At 57.5% G+C, this 11,279-nt stretch overlaps 1 protein-coding gene across 8 annotated transcripts in view; it reads right to left on the bottom strand.

Moving 5' to 3' along the window:
- Positions 1-228: 228 nt before the first annotated feature.
- The window catches only part of STRA6 (signaling receptor and transporter of retinol STRA6), a 36,175-nt gene continuing 25,124 nt past the window's right edge, over positions 229-11,279 (bottom strand). For 4 of the 8 annotated variants that reach the window (XM_032244808.1, XM_032244807.1, XM_032244809.1 and 1 more), the window contains 8 exons: positions 10,129-10,291; positions 5,819-5,894; positions 4,675-4,808; positions 3,094-3,211; positions 2,919-3,020; positions 2,074-2,237; positions 1,534-1,689; positions 263-996 (listed from right to left, as the gene is read on the bottom strand). In XM_032244808.1, coding sequence (XP_032100699.1) covers positions 833-996; positions 1,534-1,689; positions 2,074-2,237; positions 2,919-3,020; positions 3,094-3,211; positions 4,675-4,808; positions 5,819-5,894; positions 10,129-10,291 — 1,077 coding nt within the window. In that variant the 3' untranslated portion in view covers positions 263-832. Of the gene's footprint in view, positions 997-1,533; positions 1,690-2,073; positions 2,238-2,918; positions 3,021-3,093; positions 3,212-4,674; positions 4,809-5,818; positions 5,895-10,128; positions 10,292-11,279 lie in introns of all 8 variants that reach the window. The other 4 variants (XM_032244813.1, XM_032244806.1, XM_032244810.1 and 1 more) reach the window with 3 other exon arrangements.

Here is an 11,279-nt window from a genome sequence, read left to right on the forward strand (position 1 = left end):
TTCCGCAGCCAGCATCCACATGGCTCAGGGGGGCATCGTAGGGTCTCCAATGTCTTTGTCACCCACAGGGATGCAGCTACAGGTTCTCTCTGCCTTCTACCCAGTGTCTGGCCAGCATGTGACCAGGACACCCCGGGCCCCCCCAAGCCCCATCCCCATCAAGGCACAGCGCCGATGTACTGAGAGTGTGGGCGGGGCTTTCCCTCCATACCCCTCCCGCTATGAGTACAGTTTCTCGGGAACAAGTTTATTGCAGGGAACACACTAACCTCTTTCATAATCGTCAAAGGCATAAAAACTACAAAAATATCTGGCTCTCGAGTGTGGGCGGCTCGGTGTGAGACCTGGTCTGAGTTGTGACTTGGGCTGCCCTGCAGCCAGGGGCCAGGGAGCCTTCCAGCCACTCCCCAGAGAGGGCCGTGGAACTGAACGGGAGAGGAAGCACCTTGGCTGCTTCCACAGCATGAAGACCAAGGCCGAGGCGGGGGCGGAGCTGGAATGATTCCAGCAAAGGGCTTCATCAAGGCCCTTCAAGGCTGGTGGCAGAGCCAGGGTGGGGAGAGGCCTGGATGTGGCCGCCCCGGCTTGACTGGCTCCTGGAGCAAGGCCCTGATCCACCAGTTTCTTTCTTCAAAAGTCCTTCTGGCTCTCCTGTGGCCAAGTGGGCACAGCAGAGCCCTCCTGAGGCTCCCAGTGCAGACAGACCTCCACACAACCACGGTGATCCAGGCTGCATGGCCCAGGTGATGCTGGGAGAGCCGGTGAGGGAGGAGGATGGTGGGTGGGAACGCGCCTCAACACAGACAGGAGGGTGGGTTGGCCTTCCCTGCCCTCAGGGCTGGGCACCATTGGCACCCAACAGGGCTGTCTTCCGGAAGGCCTGCAGGGTTGGGTTGTGCAGCAGCGTGTAGGCCAGACCCCAGCGAGCCCTGCCGCGGCCAGCCCTGGGCCCTGCTCCCTTGGCCATGGAGTCCTTTGTCTGCAGCAGCTGCATCCCTGAGAGAGACAGATTTTCTGTGAGTCACTCAACAAACACCCAGCCAAGTCTCCCCTAGCCCTGGGACCTGGGCAGAGAGCCTGAAAATCCCAGGCGTAGAGCAGGTGGTGAGGCTTAGGATGTCCCCTGCAGGCAGCGCGTGGAAGTGGGGAGTGAGGTCTGTGGATAGACTGGAAGTGGGGTGGGACAAGGGCCTGGAGCTGGCTTAGTGTTCCCTCCCTACTGCACACTTCTGGGCAGAAGGAAAGGAGGAGGTCATACTCCCTGCCCCAAGGGAGAAGTGGGGGCAATGACGGAGCCCCTACGCAGATGTTTCATTCTCTCCTTGTGCACACTGAGGGTGTGTGTATGTGTGTGTTCATACCACGGAAAAAATTACCCTGAGATCAGACCAGGAGGGGCGACCAAAGGCAGCCAAGGGAGAGAGGAAGTGAAAATTTTCCTGGCGCCTACTCTGAGTGCTGGGGAGGGGCATGCATCCTTCCTGGGAGAAGCTGGGTAGGCCCTATGCCCCCATTCCCCGCGGGAGGCCGCACCTTCGTCTTCTTCCCCGGGTCTGAGGCTGTCCTTGGGTGCTGCCGTGGTCCTGGGTGGGAGGCTCCGCGATTGCAGGAGCAGGGAGCAGAAAGTTGTCATGGCTGGGTGCGACTGGCTGACCTCAATCTTCAAGAAGTTTCGGTAGGTGTAGTAGCCTGGGGTGGGGTGGCGGATGGCAGTGCTGGGGGAGCAGGGGCCAGACTAGAGGCACCCAGACATCCCCTAACACACACACACACACACACACACACACACACACACACACACACACAGTGCACGTGCACAGCCTGCATCCAAGCTTGTAGACACGCCAGGCGCATGGCACAGCTGCTGCCTAGCACAGTGGACCTGCTAGAACACCCCACGCCCAGTGCACATGCTGCAGAACCACACGAGGCACAGCACAGGGCACTCAGGTGGCATATGCAGCTGCAGACATCGGGCGAACTGACCCTCTGGCATGGGCCTGGGGCAGGGCGGACGCCTTCCTCACTGCCTGGGTAGCCTCAGCAACCCTCCAGCCCAACCCATGAACTTACCAGGGTCAAGAGTGGCAGCTCTCGGTGGCAGCAGGCTGAAGTCCATCTGGCCGAGGTGGATGGTGTTGTAGACGGCAGAGAGGAGCACTCGCCACGTGGCCATCACGGCCCCCACCAGCATGTTGAGGGGGAAGAGAAGAAAGGTGGCCGCACAGAGCACTCTCCTGGGGTGGGAGAAGAAAGCTGAGGCAGGCCCTCCCCAGAGCCCCTCCCCAGGGTCAGGCTCAGACCTGGATGCCTAGAACTGTGCGCCCACCATTTATTGCTGTGTCTTCTGTGCAACCCACCCTGGGCAAGGCCTTCTCTCTTTCAACCCACCACCCTGGGAGATGGGAAACTGAGGCCCAGGGAGATTGGGCGACTTAGCCAAGGCTGTCAGCTATTCAGTGGTAGAGCTGGGCTTTAAGTCCAGGTCCGTCTGGGTCTTTCTATGACCCTGATGCCTTCTAGGTCCCCTGTCTGCTAACTCCAAGTTCCCCCGGGAGCCAAGGTTCTCTCACAGTCTTGTCACCTGACATGGATCTTCCTTGCTACAAAGTGGGGAGGGGCATGGTTTTGAGGGAGCAGAGGATCCAGGGGACAGCAGTGCTGATTGATTCCCAAAGCAAGAAAGGCTCATGGGGGTACTTCCGGCCCCATGCCAGGTATGCAGAGAGGCACTTTGGAGTAGGCGGAGACATTGTCCCTTTTCTCTATGGGTAATGCGAGCCCTTTCTACTATCTTCTGGGCTCCTTGATAGGGAGAGGGGAGAGATGGCAGTGGAGGGAGAAGGACACAGAAAGAGAGCAACGCTGAAGAAGAGGCTGAGGGCCTGAGGAAGCCACAAGCCCAGGTGCCTCCTCACCGGTTGGTCAGCTGTGGGTGTCCATCACGAGTCTCCAGGAAGACCCAATGGGCTGCCATGTTCTGCAGGGTCACAGCCAGGGCCAGAGTCAGCCAGAAGGGCCTGCCAATAGTGGTCGCCGTTAGCGGACCTCTAAGAAGGAGTCCCCAAGCCCTCCATGTCCTGCGTCACTCACCATGAGGACTCCAGGGAGCGGAAGAGCAGGAGGTTCCTGCCGTGGAGCACAGGCATGAACACCAGGAAGGCCAGGGCCGTGGTTCCCAGGAAGAAGATGATCTGCTGCACCAGAAGCCCTGCCCGGGGCAGGAGTGGCACGGGGACAGACGACAGGTTCTATGAAAGCTGGCCATCCCCGCCACCCCCAGAACCAGGGGCTTTGGAATTGGGCAGCCTGGTCTTAGATCTCTGCTCTGCTACTGCCTCGCTATGCTGCCTTGAACAAATCACATTCCCTCTCTGAGCCTCAGTTTCTCCCTCTGTAAAATGGGGATAATAGTCCCTACCTCAGAGGCAGTTATAAGGATCCGATAAGATAACATCTGCGGAAACTCTTAAAATCACAAAATACTTTGCAACTGGTATTTCCCTCCAGTCTCTCCTGAGTTTGTGTTACTGGGGATAAGACTACATTTTAAACTGGTGTTTGCTTTCCTTCAAGCCAGTGCCTGGCATACGGTAGGTGCCGAGGACTGCCTATCGAAATAATCTGGCCAGTTGATTAGAGGACCATGCCTGCAAAAGGGCCTGGAGCATAAGGGCTACCAAGAACAGACACTGTGACTTCTGTCCTAGTAATTCCTCCCCTCCTTTACCGTCCTTCTCCTCCCGCTAGGAGGTGAGAGCAGAAGGAACTGGAGGGAGAGATACAAGGCCCTTGGATGTGCGATGCTGGTCATAGTCCCTCACCCTGCAGGGTGCTCTTCTCACTGCAGTACCCAAGGGGAGAGTCAGAAACCTGGGGCTGGGAGGGATCCTGGAAGGTTATCTGGTCCAACTCCCTCAGGGCAGGACCCCCTTTGCAGACTCCAACAATATCCATGAAACCCTGTTTGCATACCTCCAGTGACAGGGATCTCATTACCTCTGTGGGTAGCCTATTGTGGCACGGCTCTTTCTTTTTTCTTTTCTTTTTCTTTCTTTTTTTTTTTTTTGTATGGATTCTCACTCTGTCACCAGGCTGGAGTGCAGTGGCTCAATCTCGGCTCACTACAACCTCTGCCTCCAGGGTTCAAGCGATTCTCCTGCCTCAGCCTTCTGAGTGGCTGGGACTTCAGGCGCAGGCCACCACACCTGTCTAATTCTTTGTATTTTTAGTAGGGACGGGGTTTCACCATGTTAGCCAGGATGGTCTTGATCTCCTGACCTCGTGATCTGCCTGCCTCGGCCTCCCAAAGTGCTGGGAGTACAGGCGTGAACCACTGCGCCCAGACCGACACAGCCCTTTCTTAAGCAGGAATGTGCCATCTTGAATTTGACACCTCCAGACCTGGGTCCACCCCCCCATGTAAATACCTGGTGGCACCCAGGGTTCACCTCCATATGGGGGGAACTCACTCAATTTCCTGAGGGCTCCTGTACCCCCACCCTGAGTAAGCTTCCTAAGGGCAGGGAAGGCAGGGGGGTCCCTCCTCTTGCTGTTGCCCTAGAGCAAGTACAAACTCTGAGGACAGTACTTGAAAGCACACTTCTCCACTGGGGCCAGTGTCCGAGGTGGGGCCCAGTCCAAGGCTGGCTGTGGCGGGCATGGGGGGCTTACCAAGGCAGATAAAAGCTGTCTGGTAGGCACTGAAGCTCATCCAACAGAATATGGCTTGGCGGGAGGGATGGGGACTCCGGTGCAGGGGACTCAGGTCCAGAGCAGCTCCTCGGTGCAGAGCTTGAAGATTGGTCCTGGGGTTGGAGCCAGGGAGGCAGAGACCTCAGAGAGCACCACGCTCTCCCTAAATCCTCCTCTGGGCCAGCAACTGGCCAAACTTCCAAAAGAATTTCAACCCACAGCCATCAGCAGGGAAGCCCAGAACTGTGGGAGCCGAGAGGAGGCCACTAACCTGACCTGGGAAGTCAGGGAGGGCTCCCTGGAAGAGGTGATATCTGAGCAGACTTAAAGGGTGAATGAGGAAGACAAAACCAGGCAGAAGGCTCAACTTGAGCCAAGTCAGAAAAGTGAGAAACAACAGTGAGAATGGAAGTGACACACAGCGCAGCCACCAGGGATGGAAGTAAGGCGGGCACTGGCTGGGGAGCCTTGAATGCCAGGAGGAGGAGGGGGTGGTCTGTGGAAAAGGATCCCTGGGAGGAGCTCTGAGGCCTGGCACATGCACAGGACACATGGGCCAGTTCTCTGACATGGGTTAGTGCCCAGGCTGCCCCTTCCACCTGCCCTGGGCCTTCAGTGCTCCTCACCCTTCACCGCTGCAGGGCAAGCGAGGTGGCATGGTGAGACCCGCACTGCCTCTCCAGTGCCCTGTGCCTCCAGGCTACCCATCACCCACACTCTCACAGGGCAGGGCCACCCCAGCCTCTGCTGTCACCTCCACAGTCCTCACCTCCTACCTCTTCTTCCATTTCCAGGCACGTGTAGCCTCCCCAGGCCACCTTCCCTCTCATCCAGCCCACCCAGTGGGCCCTACTCTGAGGGCAAGCTCCACACGCCGCCCTGAGTTGGTGGTGCCCTGTGTCCCGCATACTCACAGACGTTTCCCCAACCAGACAGGAAGGTCCAAGGGCGGCCCCAGCCCCACCTTCTCCCTCCACCATGGGCGGCCACACTCAGGTGGGCTCCGTGACAGCCTGGGCCGGCAGAGCCCTTCCCTCCCTCAGCCCCAGGGCCTCCCCGCAGGCCCACAGGACTCCACTCCTTCCCCACCGCTGAGCCAGGGGAGCTGGAGCCTGCCACCCACCTGTGTGTCACCAGTGAGCGCATCAGGACCAGGAAGGTCAGTGAGCAGGACAAGACCAAGGCTGAGACGTAGCAAACTGGTGGGCAGAGAGGGAGCACAGGGAGAGATCGGGGCCTGCAGGGTCTCCTGGGGGCCTCTGAACCCCTGCCAGGGTGCTGCCTGGCGGGGAGATCCCCTGCCCCACACCACACTCTGAGTGGAGGCCTCGTGGGCCCATCCCCGACTCTCAGATCCAGTGTAAGCCAATGACTTAGGCCACCCATTCTTCCCAGTGATATGCAGTGGCCAAGAGGAGAAACCAGCTCTGAGTCTGCAGACCTGGTCCTCACCCCGCTGTTGCTGCCTCCATTGCTGTGGGACCCCCATCCAACCCGGCATCTTCTTCCAGCTCCATGGTTCCTTGGCCATGTGGCCTTCAGGAGGGCACACCATCTCGCCAGGCCACCACTGGCTTGTGAACATACTGCCCGGTGCGCTGTTGTGCTGCCCAGCTCCCAGGATCACGTGAGCCATAAGCCCCATCCAGGTCTGCACTAACGGCCCTCATTCAGAGCATAGAGGGTCTGAGTCCACACCAGTGTGGCCTGAGTCCATCGGAATAAGGGAGGCAGCTATTGTCGCCCAGCCCCCTCCCTGGCCATGCACGCAACAAGTGTATGCATGATGGTGTGTTGTGAACAAGCCTGGGCGTTTAAGAAATTCAGGGGTGCAGGCTGCAACTCTCCCACCTTACATCCACTTCCAACCTCGTCTGTCACAGCAGGCTGTCACAGTAACCCCATGAGGTTAGACAGAAGGACTGTTCCCGCTGGGCTGAAGAAGAAACCGAGGCCCAGAGAGAGGGCTTTTGCCCAGCCAGCCACGCTGCTAGGAATGAGAGAGTGAGGTGTGCCACCGTTTCCAAGCAGATCCAGAATGATCCTGGGATGCCTGCCCCCTGGTCTCATCAGTCAGCCCAGGAAAGTGTTCCTGGTGCCTGTGTTATCACCAGAATCTCAAGTGCAGGGAGAGCAAACACAGAAAAGGCGAAGGCTAGTTCCACATAGCCACGGGGCTTAGAGCGGTGGGTCTCAGCACTGCCAGTGCCTTAGGATCACCTGGAGCTGCTAAAACCTGCCCATGGCCCAGGCTGCACCCAAACCAGTTAAATCAGGATTTCTGTGGGTGGGACCCAGCCTCAGCCGTGAAGGCAACACTGGTGATTCAGTGTGCAGTCAGAGCTGACAGCCGCTCTGGGGGCTTTCCGAAGGCAGAGCCTTCGTGACGTATTTCTAACAGCAATAAATTGAAATCAATCAATCAACTTATATTTCTTGGGTGCTTACTGCCGTGGCTCTCAAACTTTGCTTGCATTACAATCACTGGGACTGTAATCACAGCACTTTGGGAGGCTGAGGCTGGTGGATCACCTGAGGTCAGGAGTTCGAGACCAGCCTGACCAATATGGTAAAACCCCGTCTCTACTAAACACACAAAATTAGCTGGGCATGGTGGCGGGCGCCTGCTATCCCAGCTACTCAGGAGGCTGAGACAAGAGAATTGCTTGAACCCGGGAGGTGGAGGTTGCAGTGAGCCAAGATGGCGCCACTGCACTCCACTCTGGTGACAGAGTGAGACTCCGTCTCAAAAAAAAAAAAAAGGAAAAAAGAAAAAATTCACTGGGAGGGCTGTTCAATCATAGAGGCTGGCCCCACTCTGAGAGCTTCCAGTTCAGTAGGTCTGGCATGGGGCTTGAGCATGGGGAATGTTAAAGTCAGCAGATGGTTCCCAGATTCAGCCAGGGCTGAGAATGATGCTACAGAAACCCAGACCCTTTGGCCAGTCCCTTGCTCCCTCCTCCAGGACCCTCGAGGGACACTGTTCTCAGAAGCGAGGTTGGGAGAAAGCGATGGTCATGCACAGCTCCAGCCTCCACAGTGCCCCTGCTGGGGCCAGCTGGGCCGCAGTGAGGGCACATTCTAGACCGTCTGCTGCCAGGAGGTGAGCAGCCGTCTTGCTGAGGCTGGCCTGGTGAGTGAATAGGCTAACACAGGCTGAAGGGTTAGCAGTCCCCTGGCCATAGGCCCAGCCTCTGATCTCCATCCATCTACCTCCTATCTCTCTCCCTCCACGGGTTCCCAACTTGGGCCCCCCAAAGCCCAGCACCCACACAATCTTCCTGCTGTTTGCCACCTCTGGGATCCTTCTTCTGGGCCCTGCTTTGGGGATGGATCTGTCTTCCCTCATGTGACTGAGGGCCTCAAGGCCAAGTGTTCCTTTTTCACGCCAGCACTCATTTTGCAAGTGGGGAAACTGAACTCAGGAGAGGTAAAGCCCTTTGCCCAAGGTCACTCAGCTTGTAAGTGATGGAGCAGAGACTCTCATCTAGTTTGCCTGACTCCCCGTCTGAGCTCTCTGTGAACAAGGCTATGGTCCAAGTGCTGCGTGGCAGTCCCAAGAGAAGCTCTGAGCTCAGAAGACATTAGCTCCTTAGGTGAAGGACGGACCAAGGGACACTGGAGCCCAGGTGGCGGGGTGGCTTTGGCCACATCTTGAATCCTCCTGGGCCTTGGTATTCCTCATCTGCAGACTTAGAGGGTAAATGGTGCTCTATCTGGCACAAGAAGATCCCAAGTGGGAGCCTTTGAGCTTGGAAACTGCAACATGCAATTATAAACATAAGGTGTGATGAGCAGAAGCAGTCAGTCCTTTGCTCTGGACGTGTCTCTTCTTGCCTCTGAGCCTCAACTGCCTGCTCTGTGAGCTGGGATCAATGATGCTACAGGGTCACTGTGACCTACAGGGTCACTGTGAGCAAGGGTCTGAGGTTGGCTGTGGGCTGACCTGGACCGTGTCTGCACCTGCCTATGATCCAGGTTGCAACCAGCTTGGAAAATCTCCCTGGAGAGGTCGTTTTCGGCTCTCCCGGAATTTGTCACCTGTCCAATTTTTGGGCCCCAGCAGCAGTTCCAGGGAAGCCTCTACTATGGGGAACTGAGGTGCTCAGGGAGATGGTGGAGGTCGTCAGGGAAGGAAGTGGTCACTGCATGTACCTCTGCCCACCCCCTACTCCCTGGCCCCACCATGGCCTGCATGCCCAGGTCTGTGGGATGAGGATGACATTAATGGTCAGGCACAGCTGCGGAGCAGCCACACCTCCACCTGCAACGCTGGCAGCCCTCGCTCTGACCATCGCATATTACTCCTCAAAAGCCCGAGGCCCCCAAGTCCGTCGAGGGTACATGCCTCACCAGTTGTGACCAACAGACTTTGTCTCAAATAGAGCAGCATTTACTCTGCAAGTTTGCAGATGGAGAGAGCCCCCCTCAGGCTGCAGGACCCCTGCGTTCTCTTGGCTGCACTCTGCCCTGCTGGCTGGCGTCAGGCAAGTCCCTCCCCGTGTGTCAAGCGGGGCCACTTCTCAGTCCCCTGCACAAGGCTGTTGGGAGCGCCCAGGAGACAGAGTAGGTAGGTGGCTGCAGGAGGCATCAGACCACAGGAGAGGAGGCCGGGATGGTTCCCTGGTTCAGGAGCTCATTGTCAGAGGAAAGGAGAAAGGAGATGGCTCCAGAAGACAGGGAGTAGGGAAGAGAAAGCATGAGGCCTGCCCAGCACCGGCCCCCTGCCCAGCGCCAGTCCCCTGCCCAGCACCAGTCCCCTGCCCAGCGCCGGCCCCCTGCCCAGCGCCGGCCCCCTGCCCAGCACCAGTCCCCTGCCCAGTGCCAGTCCCCTGGCCGGCGCCCTGCCCAGCACCAGTCCCTTGCCCAGCACCGGCCCCCTGCCCAGCACCGGTCCCCTGCCCAGCGCCGGCCCCCTGCCCAGCGCCGGTCCCCTGCCCAGCACCGGTCCCCTGCCCAGCGCCTGCCCCCTGCCCAGCACCAGTCCCCTGCCCAGCGCCGGCTCCCTGCCCAGCGCCGGCCCCCTGCCCAGCACCAGCCCCCTGCCATGAGGATTCACTCAGAAATCCTCACCGTCCCCATCACCATCTTCTTCCTCCTTCCCACCCTCAGCTCACCCATCCTTCCTCATTTCCATGCCCAGAGAGTTGGTCTGAGACACTGAGGTGGCGTGGGGAGATGCCACAGAAGCAGGCAAGGGGCAGGAGCTGCTGAGATGTCCCTCTAGGTTTCATAGAAGCTCAGAACTAGAAGCACCAACTGCCCCAATTTGGAGATGAGGCAATCGAGACCCAGGGAGGGGAAGGATGGGGGGTGGGCAGAGGTGCGTGTCCAAGGGCCCCCAGTGTGTCCATGGCTGACTAGCAAGCAGACCTTGCGTCTCCCAGCTTTCATTCCCCACTGCAGCCCTCAGGGGCTCCCTGGAGGCCTCACCTTCCAGAGCCCACAGATGGTGCTTCACCAGCTCGACCACCTCCTGCTTGTCCTGGGAGAGCACGATCCCAAAGCCGGCCAGCAGGTAGGAGACATCTGTGGTGACTCCTGCCCTCACCTTCTGGATGGTGGGGACCACGCTCACCAGCAGCAGCAGAGCCACCTGGAAGAGCCCCATGGTGAGAGCGCCATCCCAGGAAAAGGGTTTTCTGTGCTAACAGGGGAGACTTGTGGGAAAAAACCGGCAGCACACAGGCTGCAACCACATGCCCACTGCCCATCAGTGTTCTTATCTGCCCGTATAGCAGGTCCTCATGCCTCTAAATGAGGACATTACACAGGTGCAATTATAGCTTAACAGGCCAAAGGCACGCCTTCGAGCACCGTAACTGCATACAGTCAGCCCTGCAGGTCTGTGGGCTCCACATCCACAACCAACCAATTCAATCAAGCACAGATCAAAAATATTTGAGGAAAGAAACCCACAATAAAAAATAACACTGTATCATGTCTGTAATCCTGGCACTTTGGGAGGCCGAGGTGGGCTGATCACCTGAGGTCGGGAGTTCAAGACCAGCCTGACCAACATGGAGAAACCCGTCTCTACTAAAAATACAAAGTTAGCCACGTGTGGTGGCGCATGCCTGTAATCCTAGCTACTCGGGAGGCTGAGGCAGGAGAAGTGCTTAAACCCGGGAGGCGGAGGTTGCGGTGAGCCGAGGTCACACCGTTGCCCTCCAGCCTGGGCAACAAAAGCAAAACTTCGTCTCAAAAAACCCCAAAAAACAATCTAATACAAATAGCACAAATAATACAGTAGGACAACTATTTACATAGCACTTTTGTTAGGTATTATAAATAATCTAGAGATAGCGAGGTATGTTGGAGAATGTGTGTACGCTATATGCAAATACTATACCATCCCACATTGGAAATTTAAGCCTTTTTTTTTTTTTTGAGACAGAGTTTCGCTCTTGTTACCCAGGCTGGAGTGCAATGGCGCGATCTCGGCTCACCGCAACCTCCGCCTCCTGGGTTCAGGCAATTCTCCTGCCTCAGCCTCCTGGGCAGCTGGGACTACAGGCACGCGCCACCATGCCCAGCTAATTTTTTGTATTTTTAGTAGAGACGGGGTTTCACCATGTTGACCA

This window comes from Sapajus apella, unplaced genomic scaffold (assembly GCF_009761245.1).
Source record: "Sapajus apella isolate SASKATOON/1434 unplaced genomic scaffold, GSC_monkey_1.0 scaffold55, whole genome shotgun sequence".
Classification (NCBI taxonomy): domain Eukaryota; kingdom Metazoa; phylum Chordata; class Mammalia; order Primates; family Cebidae; genus Sapajus; species Sapajus apella.